This window comes from Bos grunniens, chromosome 26 (assembly GCF_055505025.1).
Source record: "Bos grunniens cultivar Pamir isolate PY7600 chromosome 26, Bosgru_T2T1.0, whole genome shotgun sequence".
Classification (NCBI taxonomy): Eukaryota; Metazoa; Chordata; class Mammalia; order Artiodactyla; family Bovidae; genus Bos; species Bos grunniens.
Genome location: NC_141190.1, coordinates 22,875,914 through 22,903,298, shown reverse-complemented (window position 1 = coordinate 22,903,298; position 27,385 = coordinate 22,875,914). Strand labels below are relative to the sequence as shown.

At 38.3% G+C, this 27,385-nt stretch overlaps 1 protein-coding gene across 12 annotated transcripts in view; it reads left to right on the top strand.

The window, feature by feature from the left end:
- Positions 1-27,385, top strand: part of ARMH3 (armadillo like helical domain containing 3) — a 181,340-nt gene that overhangs the window by 9,774 nt on the left and 144,181 nt on the right. For 5 of the 12 annotated variants that reach the window (XR_015155241.1, XR_015155240.1, XM_086377363.1 and 2 more), the window contains exons 2-14: positions 3,144-3,256; positions 4,349-4,405; positions 4,515-4,661; positions 6,568-6,675; positions 9,809-9,901; positions 10,618-10,692; positions 10,777-10,863; positions 15,823-15,879; positions 17,040-17,083; positions 18,156-18,216; positions 20,336-20,382; positions 20,863-20,938; positions 22,503-22,596. Coding sequence is in view for 8 of the 12 variants with exons in the window: in XM_086377363.1 (XP_086233489.1) it covers positions 3,155-3,256; positions 4,349-4,405; positions 4,515-4,661; positions 6,568-6,675; positions 9,809-9,901; positions 10,618-10,692; positions 10,777-10,863; positions 15,823-15,879; positions 17,040-17,083; positions 18,156-18,216; positions 20,336-20,382; positions 20,863-20,938; positions 22,503-22,596 (1,048 nt within the window). In the remaining 4 variants the exon portion in view is untranslated. Of the gene's footprint in view, positions 1-2,615; positions 2,753-3,143; positions 3,257-4,348; positions 4,406-4,514; positions 4,662-6,567; positions 6,676-9,808; positions 9,902-10,617; positions 10,693-10,776; positions 10,864-15,822; positions 15,880-17,039; positions 17,084-18,155; positions 18,217-20,335; positions 20,383-20,862; positions 20,939-22,502; positions 22,597-27,385 lie in introns of those variants that run through there. The other 7 variants (XR_015155238.1, XR_015155237.1, XM_086377368.1 and 4 more) reach the window with 5 other exon arrangements.

The following is a 27,385-nucleotide window of genomic DNA, read 5'->3' as shown; positions in this document are numbered from 1 at the left end:
TTCTTATTGTATGACTTGGGTCTTTCAGAGAGAAGTTGTATGCAGGTCATGGGACCAGCAGTTCCTGAGGTTTAGGAATGAAAGACTTCATTGATTTACCATTGAGTTTGGGGGATTTGAAGCCATTCCTAAGTTTGGTGGTAGGTGAAATTAGCATTGAAAAGTTGCCTGATTATTTTTTATTACTTTGTCTACTATATCTTGTTTCTCAGAAACTGTGTTCACGCCTAAGATGACATTTCTCACAGAAAAGGATTGCTGTGGCTTTGCTGTATTTGCTTCTTCACTAGAAGGATTTAAAAGCCCAGACCAACAGAGATCATAGTGTAGTCATAGAATGCTTCTTTCTGTTCCTTGTAGTCCACAGCATTTGCTTTGTACTTTAACTCTATTTAGTTCTCACAGTTTACCTTGTGCTTTGGGTTCTGGTGGCTCAGATGGTAAAGAATCTGCCTGCAGTGTGAGACTTGGGTTGGGTGCTGGGTCAGGAAGATCCCCTGGAGAAGAGCATGGCAACCCACTCTGGTATTCGTGTCTGAAAATTCCATGGGCAGAGAAGCCTGGTGGGCCACAGTCCATGGGTCACAAAGAGTGGGATGGGACTGAGCGACTTAACACTTCATGGGTTGTTCTGTGCCTGTCTCTGCTAATAGATATGAGCTCCTAGAGGATCCAGTTCGGAGTTTCCCTTTTGTAACTCCTTAGTGCCTCAGTTAGAGCTTTACAGTATTTAGGTGTTCCTTTTGTGCTTGTGGTATTTCAGGGATGCTGAGAGAATCATTAGATAATATGTCTAGTCCAGTCCTCTAGTTTTACTTGTAAGGAAACTGAGAAGCACAATGATTTACTCAGTGTCATCTAGTTGGTTGGGAGAGCTGTGTTCTAGTCTCAGTTCTGCTGGTTGTTTGTTCCGTTATGTCTGGCTGCTGCTCAGCTGCTACTGGTTCTCTCTACAATAGGGGAAGATTGTGAAAGAGGAAAGAGACACTGGGAGGATATAAACAGATTACACTTACATTACTGATGTACTGCAATTTACTGTTCTACCAGTCAGATATTTTACTTTCAAATTTGAGAGCACAGGCTTCGTTTTCTGAGGCCCCAGAAAGACTTTTTTTAAGAGTTCTACACTTCTTCTAGTTTGCATTCTAGATACCCTTCTTTGTTGTGCTCATTGGGTAGAGGTGCTGGCAAAAGGAGCAGACTTTTATGTTGTCAGTTTCCAGTCACACTTCAGACAGCTTGGGTGGTAAATTCCAGGTGCCTGTGATGATGACAGAGAATAATGAGTTGAGGCCCTTCGTTGAATTTCCCCCTGCTCCAGATGAAAGGAGAGTGATGAAAAGAATTTAATTTCTTAGGAAATTTGGTACTTTCGGTTGAAATTGTTTTTCCTTCCTCTCCTATTCCCTTTTGCTTATTAGAAAGTATTGATTCTGAAATAGAGAAAGTGAGTTTATTAGATTTGGGTTGGACATTGATTAGCTGTAACCTAATTATAAATCCTCAGAAGGAGATGTTTGTAAACATGTGCTTTTCACATCCAGGCACTTTGGTTCCCACTATTCCTGTTAATCAACTGGTTGAAGCTGAGCACATGAAAGATCTATATCCACTAAGCTTAGAATTGCATTGCTTTTGATTTATTTTAATAGGATCCTCTTGATTTCCAATTTATTTTCCCCCATAAGGACATCTTCCTCTTGACAACCTATTTAAAAGACACAGGAATGTTTTGAATGGAGCCTCTATTTCATGCTTTAAGGCAAAGCCATGATCAATATAGTGTAAATTGCCTGAAAGAATCTTCTCTTTTTTTGTTGTTGTTATTTTTTTCTTCAGTTTTCTCTGGATCATAAAGGAATAAGAGGTCTTAGTGAGGGTTTGATAGAGATAGGTCTAATTAAAATTTTAGGTTAGACGTAGGATTTCTCAGTGACAAGCATATACTGAGCATTTACTGCTAACCAAGTGCTTATGAATAAGGTATAAGATACAGTCCCTGTGCTAAGGATGCATAACATCTAGTGAGGAAATTTTCTGTGCTTTTAGAGCTCAAAAATGCATCTCCTTTGGGGCTGTATGTATTAGAGAAAGATGATATCTGAGACAGAGTCTTTTATGCTGTTAGATTCATCTCTTAAAGTTTTGATTTTGATTTGAAACATAGTGTATATTTTCCAAATGTCATCGAACAAGATTAATTTTCTGCTGCTTTGGATTTGTCTGAAAGTGAAATCAGTCTCCTCACTACCATCCATACTTGCCATTGGATAAAATTAAGTTTCACAACTAAAGCCTAAGGTTTAAGGGAAAGAGAGGAATTTTGTCAACAGAAGAAAAAATTTGGGAAGTGAGAGAATGTGTGTAAATCCATGTGGAGACCTGTGGCATTTCAAGTTCTCACTTGGAAAAAATTGAGGATTCCTTGAGGCAAGATGGGAAAATTTGGGCATGATTTGTGGAACTGCTTTTATAGAGAGTTAAAAAATACACTGAAGTTATATATATGTATATATAGAATTAAATTTGAAGGGAGTTATATTTGGTTATTTTGAAATTAATTTAATTTTTGGTCTTTTAACTACTGTTTTCTGCCTTGGGTTTCTTTGCAGAGGAATTTCTGAAGACAGTCAAGTCCATTGTGATTTATGTGGCAGTGAAGGCCAAGTACTTTGCAGTGAGGAGGACCTACTTACTTTGGGGAAATCAATGGAGCACATCAGTCTGCAGCACACTTCCTGCCTTAATGGTCTTAAGCTCGATCAATACTTGAAATTTAACTTCACCATTAGTCTGTGGGCAGTGTGTGCTTTGCAGCCTTTCCTCCATCAACCTCAAATATATGACAAGACCTATTACAGATGGAGCTAGTTACACTTTCCTGCTTGGTTTTGGATCTTCTTTAAGTCTTGTCCACTGGCATGTTTTAAGGATGTAAAATGTGTTTTGCTGTAGACCAAGTTATGATTTAAACCTTGAAATTACCTGGTCAGAGGAGGGGATGTTGGACAAATGCACAAAATCTATAGCATGGTTATTTATCATTTCTTCTTCCTAAAAAATTTCCCATCAAGAGGTAGTTCAATAGCCTCTCCAACATCTTAGCATTTCTGGCACTAACTGTGGCTTTCTTTTGACAGATTCTCTCACCATGGCACAGGTAGAGAAACGAGGGGGTTTGCTCCGGAAATCTTCAGCCTCCAAAAAACCATTGAAGGAAAAAGTGGTGCTGATGTATGATGAGATCTTCATGGTAAGGCCTGGAGCTCTGACATTTTTCACAGATTGACTCCTTAGTTTCTTGTTCCAAAATGAGAATTAATCTCACCTCTGCCTCCTACTGTCTAGTTCTTCAGAGGGAAAAAGAGAACAACGGTGAGAGTAAGCTCTCTCGTAGAAATTATGATCATGTGTTAATTAATATAGATTGTTATTATGTTGTTCTTATAGATTGTTGCCTCTAGCTGGATAAAACAATTGAAAGAGGATGGCTGTTTCTGAATATATTTAAGAGTTGTCTTCCTTATGATTTGACTTAAGGACCTTTCTATCCTAGATGTCCCTTGAAGTTCCCTTTGGCCCTAGAATTCTATGGTCCAGATATTTTAAAAAGATGCACTGTTACATTCTGTCTCAAGTTGTTAGTGGATAGAACAATTGCTTAGTTAGATTGTCTCATCCTCCAACTCTATGAGATGACTAAGGAATTATTAGCAATTAGATTGGGGATTTTTTTGGGTCTTCAGAACTGTATTGACCATGGTCTAGGCCGGTGTTGTAAAATATAACCTATCATGGAAGTTTAGAGTAATTAGATACCCTGCATATGTACTTAATTTCTGAAATCTTGGTCATAAGTAGTACATGTAAACATGTAAAACATGTTCTTCTTGTAAAAGGAGTTGCATATCTTGTGTAATTCTGTGGACTTTCTTTCCTAAAAGGAGAACAGTGATAATATTTACCCTACCTGGCTCACCGGGCTGTTGTATTTCGTGTATGTGAATGGGCTTGAAAACTGAGCACCCGTAAAAGTACAGTGGGGATGTATCAGAATATAACTGGTTCTTCACTTCTCGTTAAGAAGAGGAAGATTTGAGGGAGATTCTTTGAGTTATTTAACTTCTGGTACAGGGAATATGTATCCATGTACAATGTCTTCCATTTGGGGAACCCCCCAAAAATTGTTCCCCGTTACAGCTGTTTGGAATGACCAAGCATTTTCAGAGTTAATTGTGAGAGGTAAGATTGACCCTATGAAAGACATGTAGTGACTCTTTCAAATGTGTTCTTAATGCTTTGGTGTTAGCTGGGTATACTGAATCTACTTATCTTCTGGTTTCAGACAGAGGACCCTAGTAAGTGCAGTCCTCGGTTTTGGGAGGAGCTCTTCCTCATGAAGGTAAGACTTGGTGGCCTCTGTGGATTTTCCTGGTAACTGAGATTGCCTTCACATATGTTCTAGGCGCTACACTAAAAATGTACTCAGGCCCTTATTGTTTCCATGTTAGGTGAATTTAGAATACCTGGAAGGCAAGTTGGAATCTCTTGATGGTGAGGAGTTAATGAAAATCAAGGACAATATTAATTGCTTATTTCAACACTGCATCCAGGCTCTGGGAGAGGAACATCCAATTCGAGTGGTTAATGCATTGCAGGTACATGGCTGGGAGACTGGGGAAGTCTTGTTTATAAACTGTAATACATCTATTGGAACTTGAGGAACCTAAAATTACCCTTAAGCTTGAGGCTTTTTTTCCCTTTATTTCTTTAACCAAATATCTATGCTATATTTGATTTAGCTATCTTCCTGGTTAAGCAAATGGACACCTATAGGAGTAATCTTGTCCATTTGTATAATTTGATCTAATGCCAAGGTGGATTGTTTGACAGAATTTTTATTATTACTTGAAGGAAAGTAAAAGAGAGAAGAAACTCCAGAAAGGATGCTTAGTCTACAGCAAAAATCATAAGACTTTCTTAATTAAATAAATATTGTTTTCTTATATAAACAGTATTTTCTCACTAGACCAAGAGTTCTTATTCTGAGGTTTCAGAAGGTCCTTGACTCCCTGTAGTTTTATGTAATATTTTATGTGTATATGTACATTATGTGTATATGTACATTTTTTTGGAGAGAGGGCTTTCATCAGATTCTCAAAAGGGTCTGTAACTCTTGTTTTTAGAATCATTGTTCTTAATGCTAAGTGGCATTATCATGCGGAAGATTCATGAATAATTATTTCTTGAATTACTGTTATGCCTAACACTGAGCTGGTGGGATACATTATAGTCTTCTTGAGGGTAAAGATGGTTTTATTCAATACTTCGTTCCTGGTGTGTACATCAGTGCCTGGCAGGTAGCATTCTAGAAGTAAATTTTTTTTGAAAGAATAAGGGGCAAAATTTCTAAAGTTTATAGTTTAGTAGCTCCAGTGTAGCCTAGATTGAGCTGAGTACCTAGGGTAGTGATTGACAAGCTTAGAATATGAAGAAGTCATGACAGTATAAAGAATTTTATTGGAACTTTTGATAGATCGGGTTTAAGTTTCTAACTTACAAGTTGGGCAGATCAGTTTGTGACCTCCAATTTTCTCATTTGTAGAATGTAGAAATTATCTTTTGAGCTGATGCCCCAGAAAGAAGGACCATGTTTATCCTGTATCTTTCTTAACTTTTGGACAGTAAATTCTATATTTGGAGCATCATAGTTGTCAGGACCTCTTCATTGCAAATTGAAATGAAAGTTGGAAATTGTACTTCCTGTAATTACAGTGACTTGCTGTGGGGGCATGAATTGTAAACTTTTTAGTTCAGTGGAAATATATTGACATTAAGTCACTTGGTGAACCATAGAATTATAGTATGTATTGTAATAATTGATATTTATTGAGCTTTAACAAAGTTAAGTTCCAGGCTATTCCAGGAATTTTAACACAGTTCCAAGGACTATTCTAAGTGCTTTACAGTATTAATTCACATAGTCTTCACATCATCCTTATGAGATTAATGCTATTATTATCCCATTGTATAGATGAGAAAAATGAAGCACTGAAAAGTTAACTTATTTGTCCAGGCTCACACAGTTAGGAAGTAGTGGATGGGGATTGTAATGAATTTTTAAGATTTAAATTGATCAGTTGTTATCATACAGGGTCTTCTATAGTTATTAAAAATAATTACTAAAGGTGATAAGCTATTATGTAAATTCTAAAATTAATTTTAAATAAGGGAAAGCTCTATCAACCCTATGATTCAAGCTCAAAAATGGTTTCTTATTTTTGAAAATCACCTTCCAATCTTTGTCTGCAGTGTTATTTTTAAAAAGAGGATGGCCAGAAAAGAATAAAAAAGATGACAGTTTCAGATGCTATTCGTCTTTTAATTTCTAGATTTTGCACATATTAAGACCCTGACTGCATTCTGGAGCTCAGAGCATAGAGCAGTTGATTGTCAGCTATATGAAGAGAAGGTTCTGAGGTTGTAGTGTGAGGCTACTGATCCAATGCCCTTCGCATTTTGAGACTTTCTTTCTAGAAAGAATTCTTTCTCTCATCTCTGCAGACCTTGTGTGCACTCATTCGAGGAGTCCATCAAAAGAATAAGTCTACCTCTGGGTTTGACATTATCAACATGCTGATGGGCTTTGACAAGGCGGAGCTGTGCATGAAGGTGAGGCATAAGCTGCAGATGTGCCTGTGGGTGTCTGCTTCTGACAGCTGTTGAGGAATACCATCTGCAGACAGTTAAATGTTCTAGACATTTAACTCAGATAGACATAGATGATTGAATTGGCCTTGAATTTGGATATTTTTACAGATTTGGTTTATCCTTTAATAAAGGAAAATTTGAAGTTCAGATTTGTATTGAGGCTTCCTTTCCATGTAGGATAAAGACTGAGCAGCTTGTGATTTACATCATGATCATACATTCTTAAAAGCATGTAAGAATTTAAATAGAAGGTAACAAATTAATACACAAGGATACTTTAGTTCTAAACTTTTAAGTTTTCTTATTTAACACAGTGACTTTATCAGAATTTTCGTTTCTACTGTTTGATGCCTTTTGAGAAATAGTGTTATCAGTATGTAATTCACACGTCATACAGTTCATCCTTTTATGGTGTATAACCAGTAGTTTTTAGTATATTCATGGAGTTGCACAACCATCACCACTGTTAATTCAGAACATTTTCATCACCCCAAAAAGAAAACATGTGCCCATTATCAGTCATTCCCTATTTTTTCTTCTCTGCAGCCTCTGGCAACCATTAATATGTTTTATATCTCGATAGGTTCACCTCGACTGTACTTTTCATATAAATGGAATAATATGTAGTCTTTTGTGTCTGGCTTCTTTCACTTAGCATAATGTTTTCAAGGTTCATCCATGTTGTAGCATGTACTTCATTCCTTTTTTTTGCTGCTTAGTATTCTACTGTATGAAAGTATCATATTATTTTACTTATCCATTCGTCAGTTGATAGACATTTGAGATGTTTCAGCATTTTGGCTGCTATGAATAATGCTGCTATGAAGTGCATGTAAATGTGGACATATGTTTTTAATCCTCTTAGGTATATACCTAGGAGTAGAATTGCTGGATCATACGGTAATTCTATGCTTAACATTTTGAGGAGATTCCAAACTATTTATTGAAGTGGCGATACCATTTTACATTTTCCCCAGCAGTGTGTATGTGTTTTTGTGTGTGTGTGTGAAATATCTATTCAAATTCTTTGCCCATTTGTAGGTTGAATTATTTGTCTTTTTATTGTTGGTAAGAGTTCTTTACATATTTTGGGTACACATCCCTTATCAGATATCTGATTTGTAATACTGTCACTATCTTGAATGAATGTTGTTCACATGAACTTTGAAGAACTCGTATTCTCTCATTCACTAAATTTAAAATAAATCTCTATGTGAAAGAATGGGGTTCCCTAGTGGCTCAGATGGTAAAGAATCCACCTGCAACCTGGAAGACCTGGGTTTGATCCCTGGGTTGGGAAGATCCCCTGGAGGAGGGCTTGGCAACCCACTCCAGTGTTTTTGCCTGGAGAATCCCCATGGACGGAGGAGCCTGGCGGACTACAAAGAGTAGTCTTTGTGACCCTGGGGTCACAAAGAGTCAGACACAACTGAGTGACTAAGCACAGCACAACACATGCAAAAGAATCCTTATAGTGAATAGATGATTTTTAAAAAGTTATGAATATGCAATTAGTGTACAAAGATTTAGTACCTGGAGTCTTTTTTTTTTTTTTGGCCATACTGCGTGGCATATGGGATCTTAGTGCCTTGTCTAGGGATTGAACCTTTGTCTCCTGCATTGGAAGTGTGGAGTCTTAACCACTGAACTGCCTTCATTCTTTTGACAAACATTTATTAGGCTCCTGTGTGCCAGGCACTGGGGATGCAAGGCAAATCCGACATGGCAACCATCCTCAGAAAACTGTTAGATTAGTTTTCATTTTTCTCCCTTCCTCCAGACCTAACATCTTTAAATCTGTCATCCACACTGACAACAGAGTGATGTATCTTAACAGTCAAATCTTGGTTAAAACCCTGCATTAGTTTCCTATCACTGAAAGGGTAAAGACCAAACTTCCTTATTAGCCTTATATAACTTTTATGATCTTCTTTCTATTTATTTCTCAAATTGCATCTCTCATCACTATGCCTCACCCTTCCATAATAACAAACTGCTTGTATTCCAGCTGCACACCCAGGACCGTTTTCATTCCTTGTGTGTTTGATCATGCTGATGTCTGTCTAGAATTCCTTTCCTCCTGAAGTTTTAATTAATTCCTACTGATTTTTCAAAGTACAACCTGTCCCTTAAGAGTCCTGAAATAGGTAACATCACAGCTAATTCCTTTCCTCCATATGTATATCTGTCATAGTAATCATTAAGTTAAAACTGTTTACTTATTTTTCTGTCCTATTAGACTAAAAATGCCTTGAGAGCAAAGGTCATTGTCTTATTTTTTAATTTTCTTTGAAAACACAAAATTTGGCACATAGAATCTACATATTTGTTGAATTGAAGTGGCTTATTTTGAATATTCACTCAACCTTCCAGCATGCTAAATCTGTAGTCTCCATTCATTTTCCTATGTAAAAAGTTTCTTTTTTTCTTCTTTCTGTTGTAGTATCTAAGGGTTTCATCTTTTGACTATATTTGGTATGACAGCTGGTTGTTAGTACAAGTGATAAGCTCTAATCACTTCGTTAGTAGACTTGACCAGGATTAATATGGGCCAACTTTGTTGGATAGTGCACATGGCCAGTGAATAGCTACTAGTGATATTATCTTTGTTCAGTGTGCCTGCATCAAGTGATATGCTTTCTTTATCAAATAATGAAACATACTTATTTAACTATTTTTATTAACCTTTAACTTAACCATTTGTTTTTAAAAATTTATTTAATAGAATTTCATTTTATTTAGGTTATTATTTTTAATTTGTAAATATATTATTTAATCATTATTAATCTTTGAAAAATTTACTTCATTCTTAAAGGTTTGTATGAGGGTGATAGTCTGCAAACATTCATTTGGTAGAATAGTGAATTCTTTATTATTATGTGCAGTTGTACTAAAGCATTTTCCTCAAAATAGCTAGACTTAGAAGTCTTCCTTTTCTTCATCTAATCGTGCAAGGCCTAGGCCTCAGGCAATGATATGGTTGCTTCATTTAACGTTACTCACTTTACCCTGTGTAACATAACCCAGAATATGGCAAAGACACAGTGGAAATGTTATTTGTTATGGTTTAATACTTAATGGGTCTCTTTGTCAGAATCTCATGGAGAGTTTGGATTCATTGCTTTGTGCAGAAGGTTCTGAAAGTCTGAAGAGCTTATGTCTGAAACTTCTCCTCTGCTTAGTGACAGTAAGTGACCCATCTATATGTTTCTTTGTCAAGGGTGAGAATCAACAGCAGGGGCAAATTTGAACTCTTGAGCCCAAAGTTAGAAAGAAAAAGAGAAATATCTTTACTGGGCTTTTACATCACTCGGCTATGTTTGTGTAGAAGGAAGTTAGTTGTATGGACTTCTGCTTCCTAAAAGTTGCTCGTTGGAGAAACTGATGACATTTTTAACCTGTACCAGTCCTGGAGAAGTACTCTCTTCTGTATTGCCCTTCTCATCAGGTCTCATTTGGAAATAATTTTTGTGATTCTGAATATTTTTATTTGTTCTGACCTTGATTTTATACCTGGAAGCTGGACTGTACCTTCTAGGATGTTATTCATTAATTTCAGGTGGTTTCCTTTCCCTTCACTCTCTTGAAGACTTGTGGATCATAAAGTACTTTCTGTGCATTTGGGAAACGAAACCCAAGAAAATTAGGCAAATGCTTGTGTGAGGGTATAAGAGAAACAATGAGAAGGTCAAAAATTTAGAAAGTTTTAATTTGCTAACTTGTTACCCTTCTAGTGTCTTGTCTCTTCAGGCTCTGGTGGCTTTGGGGATGCTTATGAAAGATCTACTAAATATTTAGTAGAATGTTTTAACATTTCTGTTTGTCTTAGATACTAGGTGAGGAGATACACCTGAGATATCAGTGTCTTAGTATAGACTTTAAATAGCCTTTTATTGTATTCAGGTGACAGATAACATCAGCCAGAACACTATCTTGGAATATGTAATGATCAACAGCATATTTGAAGCAATTTTACAGGTAGGTCAGTTCCCTTGTTACCTTTTTCTTTTTTGGATATATTGCTTCCCCAAGCACTCTCACTGTTGGTGGTTCTGGTTACAGATACTCTCCCACCCGCCAAGTCGTAGGGAACATGGGTATGATGCTGTCGTCCTCTTGGCTTTGCTAGTGAACTATAGAAAATACGAGGTGAGTCTCTTAATGGACAGCTGCTGTTTTTCTATAATCTTCCTAAATGTGACAACTCCTAGTAATTTTGTTTAATGTAGAAGACATTTTCTTGGTAAATGGTATATAGATTAATTTTGATAAATTAAATTCTAAAAGTCCTATGTTAGACTCCTGAGGTAGAGGTTATAGCTGTTTAAAGGAATCCTGTGGTGTAACTTCCAATAAAGTAAGTAAATCTTTCTTAATGTAGTGGTTCCCAAACCCAGCTTATCATTAGAATTACCAGGAATTTTTTTTAAAAAGATGTTTCTGGGTCATACTCTTTATTTATTTATTTGTTTAGCCATACAGTATGGCATGCAGGATCTTAGTTCCCCGACCAGGGATCAGACCCATGCCCCCACCCAGTGGAAGTGCAGAGTCTTAACCACTGGTCCACCAGGGGAGTTCTGGGGCCTTACTCTTTGCACACCAAATCAGAATCTCTTAGGGGATGGGACCTGGGTATCTTTTTTTAAAGATCTCCTATTGAATGTGATGCTCAGGGGATTGCGAACCACTGACCTAATGCATCTATTTTGAAATATTCAACTTATATATTAGTTTTCCATAATGCACTCAGGCCACTTGTATAAATATCACTGTTGGTCTGGGGACTCTCTGATTTTGATGGAAGTTGAAGACAGAGCCTTATCCATATTAATATTGGAGTTCTTTTTGCCATTGAATTAGGGACAGATTTATAGGTTTTGAGATGAAGAGCTGAACTCAAAGATTTACACTTGGGTTGGTCATTTACTTGATTCCCCTCAAAAGGCAGAATACACTGAAAAGAAAGGGGACCATTTAGGGAAGGCCAGAGCCTCATTGGGGGTTGCTTTGCAGGAGCAGGGAGTACTTGGTACTGGGTCCTGGACACTAGGACTACTTTACTGAGGCCAGAAATCAGAAGCTGCATTGAGGCAACTTGACTTTCTTTATTTAATAAGTAGCAATACTATGCGGAGAAGGCAATGGCACCCCACTCCAGTACTCTTGCCTGGAAAATCCTGTGGACGGAGGAGCCTGGTAGGCTACAGTCCATGAGGTCGCTAAGAGTCGGACACGACTGAGCGATTTCACTTTCACTTTTCACTTTCATGCATTGGAGAAGGAAATGGCAACCCACTCCAGTGTTCTTGCCTGGAGAATCCCAGGGACTGTGGAGCCTGATGGGCTGCCGTCTATGGGGTCGCACAGAGTCAGACACGACTGAAGTGACTTAGCAGCAGCAGCAGCAGCAATGCTATGACATTCTCATTCCCTGGTGGCTCAGAGGGTAAAGTGTCTGCCTTCAATGTGGAAGACCTGGGTTCAATCCCTGTGTGGGGAAGATCCCCTGGAGAGGGAAATGGCAACCCCTTCCAGTATTCTTGCCTGGAAAACCCCATGGGTGGAGAAGCCTGGTGGGCTACAGTCCATGGAGTCACAAAGAGTCAGACACGACTGAGCGACTTCACTTTCACCTTCTTTCAATACTATGACAAATGGGCCAACTGGAGGGAATATTTTCATTTTTGAGCTTCTGGATCTTCACTTAGCGATTTTTGATATGATTACTTGCCATGTTAAAAGTGATGGGTAACATAAAATATGGAGCTTATTCTTACAAAGAGGGATTTGAAAGAAGGGATTCTGTGAGAAAGGAATACTTAAAGAGGGACTGGAATATGGAGCAATGTTAATGTTTTATAAACTCCAGGAGCTGATTGTTTTCTTTGTCTCAGAGGAACTGATGAATGGTGTACGGAGCTACTAATAAATAAGTAATTTATCACCTACACCTGTTTTGCTGGTGATCTGGAAGGGCCAGCATGGTAGCCATTTTGATCTCTGTCATGTGTAATTGCCTCTGGGGCCTTATTACAACAGCAAGAAAAATAGCTGAGGAAAAATGCTGAAGGTAGTTAAAGAGAGTTGAGTTATGTGTGATATTAAAGCACCATCATCAGTAATGAATATTTTCAGAACATTCTGCTGGATGCAGGCCACTCTGAGACCAGTGGCTTGGCTTCTCTGAATGTGAACAGAACCCTGGTTCAGCCCAGTAAGACTTTCTGAAATGTCAGCTTGAAAAATTGGACATGGCCATGGAGCTGGAGAAAATCATATTTCTAGAGTGAGGTATGCATCTCTGGTCTGTCAGAAACCCCAGAAGAATTAATATAGTAGGTGAGGGCAAGCTGGTAGGCATAATTTATCTGGGCTTTGCGGCTTTTGATATAAGTCACTCACCAGAAACCATTAAGGAAACCTGGTGACCATGGAGCAGGAACGTTTTTGACAGGAGTGTGAGGAATTTCCAGATGAACACAGCAAAACCAAAAGCTGGAGAAGTTTTATGCAAAATACAAGAGGGTGTGCTTGGGAGAACAACATTTTAGTTACCAGCACATTTGGTCCCATGACCAATGGGGTAAGCTGTAACCTTTCCAGAAAGGTGCAGAGGGTGCCAGAGAGGCTCCGTGTCCAGCTAAATACAGAGAAGACAAATTAGGTGTTGAACTTAAGGAATGAGAGTAGTTCTTCCTCACTTCATTTTAGTCACTTAATCTTAAGAGATTAGAAGATCAGGTTGGGAGGGGAAAGATGTAGGGAAGAGCAATGAAATTTTTTAAGTATGGTTTCAGTTCAGTTCAGTAACTCAGTCTTGTGCCACTCTTTGTGACCCCATGAATCACAGCACGCCAGGCCTCCCTGTCCATCACCAACTCCCAGAGTTCACTCAGACTCACGTCCATCGAGTCAGTGATGCCATCCAGCCCTCTCATCCTCTGTTGTCCCCGTCTCCTCCCGCCCCCAATCCCTCCCAGCATCAGAGTCTTTTCCAATGAGTTCTTAGAATCAACTCTAAGTATGGTTTAGATCAAATAAATGCTGGACTCTATTAGAGTGATTCTGTGAAGTTTGTAATTCTGACTTGCTGATGAAAAGTAGATTGTCTTGAGTTTTAAAACATGACCAGCACAATAGGTATATAGTGTTAAGGAAAATCAGTGTCTGCTGGGATAGAAATTTTCACAGCTTTAAGATCTTGGCCTTCTGGGTTGGCTAAGTCTTCTGAAATGAAGTGACTCAGCCCCCAACTGCTGCCCTGAACATGATGTTTCCTAGATACTACAAAATTGTTTATTATGTCTGGTTTTAAGTTGTTCTTTCTCTTTTTTCCTTACAGAGCTTGTTTTGAATGTGATAAAAATGTCAGGAGAAAAAATATAGCTACCAATAATTGAGTCCTTATTATATGCCAGATACTGTGCTGAGGATTTAACTTGATTTAAATTTTGTAGCAGCCCCAAGGAAGGAAATATTATTCCCCATTTTACAGATGAAAAAAATTGAGCTTAGGTTTATTAACATGCCTACCTCATCACAATTAATAACTGAAGGAGCTGGAAGTTAAACCCTTGATTTTTGCCACCTTTCCTCTTTTCCTCAACAGTTGCTAATGCAATGGTTGTTTGGTAACGTCTTGGTAATCTTGTCTTGGTAATCAATGTCTTGGTAATCAGGTAGTCCTTATTAGTACCTGAGACAGTCTACTTTTGGGAAGGTGAGTAAGTAGGAGTTTCAAAAATTGTGCCAAGAGACAGTGGCCTGCTTCTTCTACTCTTGATCTCATCCTGATGGTATCTCCAGGTCAGCCCGCTGCTGATTTTCATTTCCAAGGATCTGCTTGCTTTGGATCTTATCTGAAGTCTGTCGCATCAGCATTGTTGTTAGAGGAAGAAGCATTGAGAGCCTTTATCTGTTAGATCAAGTAATGAATGGAGTGGGTTTTACCTCCTTGAATTGGGTTGTAGAAAACCTTATAAACATTTGGCTGTTAAAAAAAGCAAAGCTTCTCTTTCTCTATTCCCAACTGACATTAGAAAGATGACCTCAGGAACTTGATTAATAAAGTCTGAGGAGATGGGGGTTAGCCTTTTAGTTGGATTTCCAAGTTTCTCAGTAATGTCTTTTCTTGGTTGCTGTAAAAGCTGTTAATCTAAGAACTATTGTTCTAGCTTTTCTTGGGTTAGAGTTTGTTCCTGAGCTGTAGAGGGTCTTTCCTCACATACCATGTGGGGGATGTTTTCAAGGTGAGCAGGTCATTGGTTCTCATCCCACCGGTAGGAGATGGCCCAGTTGCTTAATGAGTTTAAATATATGTCCATTTCCATATGCTACCCAGCTGAGATTGAATCTGGAAAAACTCAAGAAATCTTCCAGTGCTTTAAATGATGGGACAATCATTAAATCCCAGTGTCCTGACCAGATTGTAGTTTGGGTAATTACATCTTTCTTTTCAGTTCCCCTGCAGTGTTATTTGGGTATTGGATCCATAAATGGCCTCTCTGGCTGTTAAGCAGCTGCCACTTTCCACCCCCAAGGTGGCTTTGTTTTACGGGTGGGTGAATCAGTCCTTGGATATTGTCTGTGGAATGGTTAGGGAGCCTTTGGAATGAGAGTATAAGTTAGCAACTTATAAATTTGTGCCTTATGTCAGGGGAGCTTTTATGCCCCCCAAATGACAGCTGTCCCTATGGACTCAGTAAATTATTGTCAGGATAGGACAAAGTGAGTGTTGTGGAGTGTTCACTTACTTCTAGAAAGAAGAGGGAAAAATGAGAGAAGAGGCAGACATAGGCCTGAGCTGATTGAGCCTAGAGGAAAATGCAGGTAGAGTAGAATTGTGTGTGTGTGTGTGTGTGCATGTAAACATACACATGCTTGGGGTATGTGTGTGTGTGTCTGTCTGTCTCTCTCTGTGTGCTTGGCAAATGGCCATGCACACTGACAGATTTACTGGAAATGGAGGAAGTGAGCTGGCAAGATAGTTGGGCATAGGTATTAGGAACATCACTCTAGAGAGAGCATCTTGTTAAAACTTTGTTAAATAACTAATGGATTCTTAACTAGGTCACACTCACCTGGAGTCTCTCCTTTTGTTTACAGTCTGTGAATCCTTATATTGTGAAGCTGTCTATTGTGGATGATGAAGCCACTCTAAATGTGAGTATCTGGATTCTTGTGTTTTAATTACTTGCCTTTGTTGGCCTTACTTTAAGTGGATATTTAGAACCGAGAGTAGAAAACTATTGTGTTAATTTAATCTGGCTATAAAGAGGGAATAGGTATTTCTTTTTAGAACATTGTGCTGCTATCTGCGGTTTTCTATTTTCTCATCATGGAAGGAAGGTTTGAGGGGATATTTGCTTGCTAATTATGATGAAATGGTCAGTTATACTTCATGTTCTAGTATGCTGAGTTTGATTATCCTACAGAGTCAAGTGACATTTCTAAGAGTAAGATTTAGATGGTATGTCAAATCACTTTAAATATCTTACAGTTATACCTCAATAAAACTAAAAATTAAAAAAAAAAGGCTTAGATGACTAAATGTTGGGAGATTTCTTGTAGAACTAGTCAGATTATATTTATAGCCTGACTTGGTGAAGCTGAACTGTGGAGGATGATATAATATGTGGTACATATATCCTTGAAGGTTTGGAAAATAAAACTTGATCTCTCAATATAGGGAGGAAGAAGATGACCAGGTATCTGGTTTTATTCTCTTTCCGTCTGCCCTCTTCGTTCTTCTAATTTCTCTTATGAAGAAAGAAAAAGCACACATGATTCATTCTTGTGGCTTTAATTGATCTTTGTGATATGCTTAGCAGGTTCTAGGGGGAAGGTTGATAAGTTACTTTAATATTTATTGGATGCTTCTTTCTGTTACACTACTGTTTTCCTGTGGTCTGAAAGAGAGTGGCTTGTTTGTATGTACCTTCATTTAAGGTGGGACTCATTGTTACTTTTATTGTGGGTTGTTTTTAGAGACATCTGAGAGCTTTTTGTTTAAAGATTCTAACTTAGTCTTCTCTTTTGAGGTGAAAAAGACCCCAGTGAAATTGTCAGTGGTCTGGGCTGGTCTGTTTCATCTCTTGCTCTTTTAATTATATCTAGAAACATTAAATAATGTAATTAGATCAGAAAAGTCTTCCAGAGAAGTTCCTTTTCATCCTTTGACAGGTCTCTCAGAGTTTCTGTCCTTGTTGCCTACTTTCAGGTAGAACTTGCTGGGTTTGGACTGTCATTAGTGTTTTATGTGGTCTAGTCATAGCATTATCATCAGGCCCTTATTTCACCTATGCTGTCTTTTTTCTCTCTAGGGAATGGGGCTTGTGATTGCTCAAGCTTTATCTGAGTACAACAGGTAAGTCCATCTGCATTCAGAAACTGAATTTGAACTGGTTGAGTCAGGAACAGGTTTGTTAAGAGTTCTTGGGTGAACATCCTTACCTATCCTAGAAGAGTATTCAGAGGTATATCTGCTGGCAGATGCATTTGCTCTAGCTTGACTTGATGGCTTTAGCAGGGGTGGGTTCTAACACTAGGAGAAAAGTAGCCACCACATTAGTGTCCATCTTTAGTTTAAGCAGCTCTTAACATTAAACGTTCTTTTGCAACCTTTGACATTTTGTTGCAGAGCATTTTAACAAATTTTCCAGCCACAGGCAGGCTATTCCATTTAGCTCAATGTATCATTTAAATACCGTTTCTATGTAAAAAAAAGGTTGTGAAGTGCTGCTTTTTTTGTATGCTTATAAAAAGGAAGAAAAGAGATAGCGCTGAATTCTCGTTTGACAGATATTTCTTTTTTATCAGTAATCAACTGCAGTTTCCTAGAGTCCTGTCTATTCTGGGGGCTCTTTTCTTCGATGCTTGCTTTCCCCCCACCCTTGCTGCGGATGGGGAGGATTTGGTATTCATTGAATGGAAATCAGAATTGTATCTAATCCTGGCAAGGGCCAGGCAGGATCTTTCTTACTCCTTTCCAGACTTTCCTCACGTACAATTGAGTGTTGGAATTTCAAATCTGTCCCCATCTCCACAAATAGTTGAGCTCACAGATTCCCCTCCTTTTCCTTCAAAAACAAACAAGATTTTCACTGTTACACAAGCCTTAATTTTACTGTCACACTTTTCAAGTAATAGTCTGTTTGGGAAATAACTGGATCAACCATATGTTAGAGCATTTCACACTTTTGCAGCTTGCTTTCTAAGTCTCTCCTGAAGTAGCTGGGCATTTTGGTGTACGCTACCTCAAGAGCAGATGGGTGCCTCTTAACTTGCAAGGCAAACTGCAGAGGCTCGGTTGTTAGAACGTTTTTGTTTTCTGGAGTCAGTGAATTCTGCCAGTGAGCTGCCCTGATTACCTAGTATGCCAAGGACAAAAACATATGTGATAAATAACACTAAAGTTGAATTTAGTTATTTTTGTTCAGGCAGTATAAAGACAAGGAAGAAGAACACCAGAGTGGTTTTTTCTCTGCTTTAACAAATATGGTAAGTCCTACTTGTCTTTTTTTTTTCCCCACTCCCCTGCTCAAAAATATATGAGATCTATAGGGGTAGACAAGTCTGGACTCAGAAGTTTAGATATTTGAGATAATGGCATCATGAGGGGAGAGAGGCTGCTCATAGCAGATTTTTTGGAGAGCTGTATCTCTTCTAGTGATTTCCAAACCTAAGTTAGGCAGGGCAAAGAAGAGCTCTGATTTCTCTGGGGCTGGTTTTTTTTTTTTTTCCTCAAATTAATTCAATTTTTTTAAGGCTACAAAAAAAAAGAAAGGTTCATATTAAGCCAGACTTCTGCTTCCTGAAGAACTGTCTCTGAAAAAAAAGAACTAGGAAAAAAAAAAAAAAAGAGAGACAGTTGGCTCTGTTTGAGGACAGGTATGGAACCGAGCATAGAGGCTTTAGATCTGAGTCCAACCATAAGCGATCCTTGGCTGTTTGCTGTGACCCCATCATCATTTGTCCTGGAATTGAGGGATTGGTGCAGTGATCCAAGCCACTCATCTAAAGGTTTAGGATCTGGGCTGAGGGGTCCATGGTTTGGGAAAATTACTGATTCAGTTTGCAAGACTCTTGAGCAAGGTATCTCAACCTTAGCATGGTAGGCGTTTTAGGCCAGGTAATCTGGGACTAATTTTTAAGAGGTAAATCTAAGGTCTCAGAATTTAGACAGATTCAGAAAGTCTGGTTCTTGGGTATTAGTATTCAAGTAATCAGCCCTAGGGCAAAACAGATTTTGAGTTCATTGTAAGGAACAACAGGCCCTGCCCCATTCCCACCCCTCAAAAGGCAACTTTTCCCCTCTGCCTTTTTCATTCTCAGAACCTACTTTCAAGGAAAGGACACGATAAGCTCTTTAATTCTGAAGCACAAATGGGTAGTCCCTCAGATGTTGAAACAGTGTGAGGGCTGTATCAGTATTTGATTAGATGCATTAGATATAATCCTATTGCTTCCAGGGACCTTTGCCTTTTAGCCAAGAAGAAAAAGTTTTGTACCAAATAAATGGAGCTCTGGCTGCATGGATTTGGGCATCAATAAATAGGTGGAAAAGGCAGTGTTAGAAGGATGGGCATCTATCTCTGCCTCTGATATCCCATATATCAGGGCAACCTATTCCATTTGTTCATTCAACTGCCCTGACTAGGACACAAACAAAAGATTTCATGATGTGAAAGATGTATGCTGCTGCTAAGTCGTTTCAGTCGTGTCCAACTCTGTGCGACCCCATAGACGGCAGCCCACCAGGCTCTGCTGTCCCTGGGATTCTCCAGGCAAGAACACTGCAGTGGGTTGCCATTGCCTTCTCCATTGTGTGAAAGTGAAAAGTGAAAGTGAAGTCATTCAGTCTTGTCCGACTCGTAGCTACCCCATGGACAGCAGCCTACCAGGCTCCTCCATCCATGGGATTTTCTAGGCAAGAGTACTGGAGTGGTTTGCCATTGCCTTCTCTGGAAAGATGTATAGTAGGTTTCTTTTAGACCAGGCATCCCCAGCTTCTGGGATCTAATGCCTAATGATCTGAGGTGGAGCTGATACAATAATAGTAGAAATGTGCACAATAAATGTAATGCACTTCAATCATCCTGAAATCATCCCCCCATCCCCTGGTCTACAGAAAAATTGTCTCCCACGAAACTAGTCCCTGATGCTAAAAAGGTTGCTGACCACTGATTTAATAGTTCTGGTCTGAAACCCAAATATTCCCCCAAGACAACTCTGTGCTGGATAAACAGCCTGCTTTCTGTAATGCTCTTTGTGAGTTAGTTTGTTTCAGATAAGCAGCTTCCAGGACAGAGGCAAAGTGATGAGGATGTTTAAGTTATCATTTACTTGCTGTCAGTGGTTACTGGACTAACACATAGACCTGGACAAAAGTACTGGGATTTTTTTTTTAAGTCCCTTTAAGCAAAGAAAGTTTAGGAGAGTTTCATTACTTATGATTCTTTTAAGATCTTCAAAGTGAGCTGGTTTTGTTGTGTGTGACTGGTGGGCCAGGATTCCCTCATGCTGCAGCTTGTTTTTTTCACTGATTAAGCTTTGTAGGGCCCAGAGCTCCTCTCACATTTCCCTGCTATAACTCTGCAATTCCCCTTTTCTTCCACAGGTGGGCAGCATGTTCATAGCAGATGCCCATGAGAAAATCTCAGTACAGTAAGTGCCTGATGAACTTGTGCGGTGACTTGAACTTCAAGTGTGGACTCTCTTACTGGATATGAAAGTGTGAAACTTTATCTCTGCAGATTCAAACTTTTTTGATGATTGTCAAATGTTTCTTGAGTTTTAAATAATAATGGGACTTGGCATGTATTGAGCTCTAAGAAGTTGTAAAACTGTTCCCAGCTATCTCTGAAAGGAAATAAAGAGGACTTGGTGTCTGAGGCAGTTAAGGACTTAACTGGATTGGGGTGAAAAAGTGAAAAGGGGAAATAGTGAAGTAGGTAAGAACAGATCTAAGGAATTAAAGTGCTGACTGTATTTCCTTTATATAAGCCCAAAAAGGAAATAATGAAGCATTAGAAACTCAAAGGGATTTATAATGAGGAGTTGGGGTGAAATCTTATCTTGATGATTATACTCTTTTACCTTCTTCATTATATAAGAGACTCTCCAATTTGCTCTCTTTTTCTTTAGAACCAACGAGGCCATCCTTCTGGCACTTTATGAAGCTGTTCATTTAAATCGCAACTTTATCACAGTATTAGCCCAGGTTGGTTATATTAAAAACTTCAGTTCTTTTTCTCCCTGACTTTCATACAGATTCACTCCATTGAAAAGCCTATCTGGGTGTGCTCATGTAAACCCTACTTTGCATTGATGAGCCGTAGTTAGTAACTAAATAGTTGCATCAGTTGCCTTTGCTTCATGCTCTCCTCAAATATCTATGTCTCCATCTGGTGCTAAAATGGAACTGGTAACATGCCAAGTTAATGGTATTGACCAGTTGACTGATTCTGCTAACCCAAATGAGATGAGATTATGTCATTTTGCTCGCTGGAAATCCCTTAGTAATATCTGCCCATACGGATTTTTTTAACAGGCTTTCTGCTTCCTAAACCTCTCTGGAATTACGACCAGAGGTAAAATAGGCCACGTCACTTATGTTATTATCTCATCCATTTCCAGAGAAGAAAAGTACAAAATATCCTGTGCAGCATAAGGTTCGCTGTTAACCAAAAAAAAAAAAAAAAAAAAAGGTCAACAAATATTGAAAGCAGGAAGTCATAGAATCCTGAGTACTGGGTCACTTGCCTAAGGGATGTCCTAAGTTGTTGGTACAGAAGGAACTAAAATAGGCTGAGAACTCAAGTGCTGCCCATGAAAGCTGTCTTTAAAAATTGATGAAGTGTTTTTAAAGTCAGACTGTTTAAATTATGTATGAAGTTTTTTTTAAGGGAAAGTGTGCTTATGCTTTTTTCTCAAAGGGTCATTATGTATGGGAGCCACTGAGTTTCAGCAACAAAAAAAAATAAGGTCAAAAAGCTGTGCTGGTTTTGGGGTCTGGTTTGCTGGTTTAGCAATTCTCATTTTTCACTATTGATCACATGAGGCTTTATCCATGATTCTCATGATGTTCCTTGTTAGCTCTCCAAATTCTGTAATTGATTTTAAAGGACAAAGTGAGGAGGGTAAAATCTGATAAAACTATTGGGGAAGAGAAGGGAGTAGCCACCACTAAGCCTGATTCTCAAGAGCTGATGTGGCAAGGATGGCTAAGGAAGGTAAGGGAAAGAGGAGTCATCTCTTTTGGTTCCTAGTGGATGTCTCCGCCCATGTCTCTGCCTCCCCACCCCACACACTCTTGTTTTTGGTGGAACAAGGAGGGCTGCCCTCTGCATAGCCCTTCTTATAGTGTCTGTTATCCCATTGGCTCACCTGCACTTACTAGTTGACTTATGTGGTCATCAGAATAGTCTGTAGATATGTTTTGGGTTGATCAGATAATAGTCCCTTCTCAGATTCAGATAGGACTACAAGTGCCCTTTTTTGTGTGTGGAATATTTCTGTGTATTTGTTTACCCCAGTTTTTTATTCATATGGTTCTGTAGGTAAACTTACATAATGGGAACTTAGTTACTTAAAGAAAACTAGCCTGCAGAGCTTATTAGAGTTTAGCAAGCATCAACAGTAATCAGGCACTAAATAGGAACTAAATGTAGAAGCAGTCTCTCCTCAGTGAGCTTTCTGTTTATGAGGCCAGGAATACCAGAAACGTTAAGCAGAGGACACCCACAGTCTTCTCTTTTCTTATCCTTATCTGTGTTCTCTTTCAGAGTCATCCAGAAATGGGCTTGGTGACAACCCCTGTCAGTCCTGCTCCAACAACCCCAGCCACACCACTTGGGACCACGCCACCCTCCTCTGATGGTAAGTCCATCACCTCCTTTGTTTTCTTGATTAATACAATCTTGAATCTTTAGGGGTGAGTGTAGTTGTTGTTGTTTTTCTTTCCCTGACAAAAAGCATAATTGTTAGTTCTTTTGCTTAAGAAATTATCTTTAGGATTTGTGAAACTCTAAATAAAAGATAGTCAAATGCTTTCCTCTGTGTAAGAAGCTACGAAACTCCAGCTTGTCCTCCATAGGGAATGGTTGTAGAATCATGGAAATGGTAGATTTTAAAAGGGATCGCAGAGATCAGTGATGCCTGTCTTGCCAAACTGAGGGTACTTGTGAAGCTCAGATGAGATATTTTATGAATATCTCACTGAAATAAATGTAAAATGGTAAAATCGTCTCATGTTATCATTTGACAAATGAGGGAATTGAGGCCAGGGGAGTATGAGGTTTGCCTAAGATTAGTAAGAGTTGACAGTAAGAACCTTGCATGGATCAGGGTTGGGACCATGCCTGTTTTGTGCACCATTAAATGTCCAGCATAGTGCTTGACATGGTTACTGCTTAGTAAATATTTGTTGACTAAATGAATGAGAAAGTGAACTTGGAATTTGTTCACTGTTATGTGTCTGCCAGGCACACCCAGTTAGAAAATGACAAGTGTGTAATAATTGGGAATTTGCTGGGTATTTAAGATTTCTCTCCTTTAAAAGATAACAACAACAACAACATTCTACTGTATAGATCTTATCACTGGAAGTTATGAAAAGGGTAATAGAAAAGAAATTAAGAATTTTGCCCAATAAACTTTGTATCAACCTGAATTGGTTCTAATGTCAGCTTAGTGTGCTTGAGGGAATAACTTAACCTAAAAACAGTCTTCATTAATACTTGATGTTTTGCCTCAAATGTTGAACTCATTTTGGGTAAAAAAATTGTGCCCCCCTACTGTCTATATTTGATATGACCATCTTTGCTCTGCTGTTTCTCCTTTAAACTTTGATATAACACCTGTGGTATTAGCATTTCAAGGTAATACAAGCAGTATTAGTACAAAAGTATTACTGGGAGGTGCCACTGATTTTCAAGTCTGTGGTAGCAAATTGGATCTGTTTTCAATTGATAGTCAAATTCCAAAATACAGATTTCCCCTGTTCTCTGAAAGCAGAGCTTTCCTACACGACCTTCTGTGAGCTGAAATTGCATAAAGCAAAGAAGCAAATATCTTAGGTTGCATCTTGCTAATGGATGCACAGAGTAAATTTAGATAAAGCACAGATGCTCACAGACGCAGTTCAGAACTGGGTGGCTTGATTCTTACATGCTGCGTGTAGTTTGTGGGAAGGAATTGAGTGGTATCACTCTCACTGCTGGGGATGCCGATGCTTCTGTTACAACTTTTGCTGCAAAACAAACGCTGAACGCGGTTTTCATTTTTTGCCTTTGTCTTTCGTCTCACCCCATCACTCTTGTTTCTTGTTACTTTCATTTCTAATTGTTGATAGGTGGTAGGATTTTTTTTTTTCTACTTTTATTTGCCTGAATTTGAGAAAATAAAGTTGAATGTGTATACTTAAAAAAATTTTTTTTAGCTTTATTGAGGTGAGTTGATATGCATATACATTGTGAGAAAATTCCCCCTATCTATTAACACATCCGTTACCTCATGTGTTTTTCTTTTTCTTTTTTGTAGGGGATGAGAACTTTTAAGTTCAACTCTCTTAGCAAATTTAGCTATACAACATAGTATTATCAACATGGTTACCATTTTAATATTTTACGTTAGATCTTCAGATTTGCCAATCTGAAAGTTTGTGTCCTTTTACCAACCTCTCCCTATTTCCTCCATCCCCTAACCCCTGACAACCACTTTTCTACTCTCTTTTTCTATGAGCTTGACTTGTTTTTTTAAGATTCCACATGTAAGTGATGCCATATAGTGTTTGTAGTATCTTGGCTACTGTGAATAATGCTGTAATGAACATGGGAGTGAAAATATCTCTTTGATATCCTATTTTCACTTCTTTGTATATATACCTACAAGTAGGATTGCTGGATCATATGGTAGTTCTGTTTTTAATTTTTTGAGGAACCTTTATACAGTTTTCCTTAGTGGTTACACTGATTTACAGTCCCATTAGCAGTACATAAGAGTTCCCTTTTCTTCACATCCTTACTAATTCTTGTTATCACTTGTCTTTTTTATTGGCCACATGGCTTGTGAGATCTTAGTTCCAAATCAGGGATTGCACCTGGGCCCTCTGCTATGAAAGCCCAGAGTCCTAACCACTGGACCTTCAGGGAATTCCCTCACTTGTCTTTTTTTAAAAATTTAATTAATTAAAAACTGGTGGTATAGTTGATTTACAATATGTTTCAGGTATACAGCATAGTGGTTCACAAATTTTAAAGATTATACTCCATTTATATTGGAGAAGAAAATGGCAACCCACTCCAGTAATCTTGCCTAGAGAATCCCACGGGCAGAGGAGCCTGGATAGGCAACAGTCCATGGGGTCACAAAGAGTCAGACACTATTGAGTAACTAAACAACAAATAGTTACTATAAAATATATAAAATATAGGCTATATTCTCTGTGATATGTGATATATCTTTGTAGTTTATTTAGTGTATATAATGGTATGTACCTGTTAATTCACTATACCTATTCTGCCCCTCTCCATTTTGCCTTTTTTCCTTTTTTTTTAAAACATTTATTTATTTTGGCTGCACCAGGTCTTTGTTGCAGCATTTGAACTCTTATTTGGTGCATATGGGATCTAGTTCCCTGACCAGTAATTGAACCTGGGCCCTCTGCATTGAGAGCACCGTCTTACCCCCTGGACCACCAGGGAACTCCCTCCTTTTTTCTGAAAAGTGAAAACCGTCTTTAGACTTTGCATTAGTGAAAACAAGTACTGAGGTAGTTTTTTTTTGAGGAGGCAAAGTGGCTTTTGTAAAATGAGCTGAAAAGCAGGGCATACCTGTATCTTAATGAGAAGGAACATGTAGTAGGATTGCCTGCTTGTTCTCTGCTTATTCTGGTCACCAAATAATATTCCAGCAGAAAATCTGTTTTTTTTCTTTAACGATGAATCCTTCGTGGTTACCATGGATATCAAAAGGCTTGTGTGTGTGTGCGCGTGCATGTGCACACGTTTGGGTTCGCATAGGTATATCTACACACACACATATATATCTTTGTCTATATCTGTATATATGATTTCATGTGATGTTGGGGTTTGGCTGCTTCAGAGAACCGCCTTTCAAACTGTTCATTGTGAACACTTCCACCCACACACTTGATTATGCAACTTGATTTGTGCTTACTTACTTACAACCAGTGAGGTTTTACTTTTTCTAGTGGGAAGATTGGAGTCAGCCCACTTTCAAATGACTATCTCCCTTGACAAAGGCTGCTGGGAAGAATTACGAAGCCAGCGATCAAGGAATACCTCTTAGGAAGCAGATTTTAATTTGTGAGGGATTTTATTCTATTGATATTGCTTCTATTTTGTCTTTTTTTCTTCTCTCCTAACTTATTTCCTTTTTGTAGGGGTCCTAAGTCTTATATCTCTATCCTCAAGTTTTGGTTTTTTAATTGGTTTTTAATATAACTGGTGCTCAGTGGCCTAGTTATATTTAAAGGTATGTCACTGTTGCCATTATTTTTAAAAAGTCAGCAGTTTAGCTATAACGTTTGTTCTCAGTTCAGGCTTGACATTTGACAACTCAGCCTTGGCATGGGAGGATTTTCTTGTAAACTAAAAATACATATACTTCTATATTTCTAAGTATTATGTAAGACAGTTTTCTAGTTATCTCTGTGTTTGAGTTGGGGGGAAAAAAGCCCCACTTAACCAGATCAATGCCTCTTTGTATTGGACAAAGGAAGGATTATGGGCTCTGAGCTTCAGAATAGGCTGTAGTTTGAAATGACAGTGTCAAGTCATTAATCCATAACATGAATTTTAAGATATATTAGTATTTCAACATCAAAATATATTTGTCTTCTGTTAGTTCTCGGGGGCTGAACTGTGGGAAAACAGCCAAGGGTTGGGCATGCTAATTTCTTCTCATAAGGCTTTTTGCTGTGCTTGCTATGTATCATGGATCCATAATATGCAAATGTTTCGCATTGTTAATAAATGTTCTCAGCATACATAGTAATAACTTCAAAGGGATTCATTATGGTTAAGAATACATATTATGAATAGTATCCCAGACTCAGCTGAGTTTTCATAGGTGAAAATATAACAGAAAACTATAGATCCTCTAGTTTTTCTAGGCAATCATGAGTTTCCTTTTTTTTGTATATTATGTTTTAGACAGTGTAAAAGTACTTAACAAGATGTCTAAATCTCATGTAAAATATCAGGAACTTGGGGATCTGTATTAAGGCTATCCTGTGTGGGTCAGCCCTAGTCTGGTCCCTTGTTGTTCAGCAGGGACAGTTTCTCCAGCAAGCAACTAGGTATATAAAACTCTATTCTCAGTAATGTCCACCTGTTTTCAGTCTGGTATTCCTTCAGGTTCCCTTTTGTGGGAAAGGGATTAAGAAGTAGAATTTGAATGTATTTCTGTCTTTTTTCCCTTCCATCTTGCGTATTTCCAGCCTAAAGGCTTATTCTCTGAGCAAGATTTTTCCATATTAGGAATGAATTGTCATTTATTTTAAGCAGTAGACTCATCAAAGCAAGGCACATTTATATTCAATACAGCTCTTTCACTTAGGTACAAATTAAAGTGCTTTTTAGAAGGGCCTTGAACCCTTTTGGTTTGCTTGGAACTAGAAAGTGGAATCAAAATACCCTTCTTA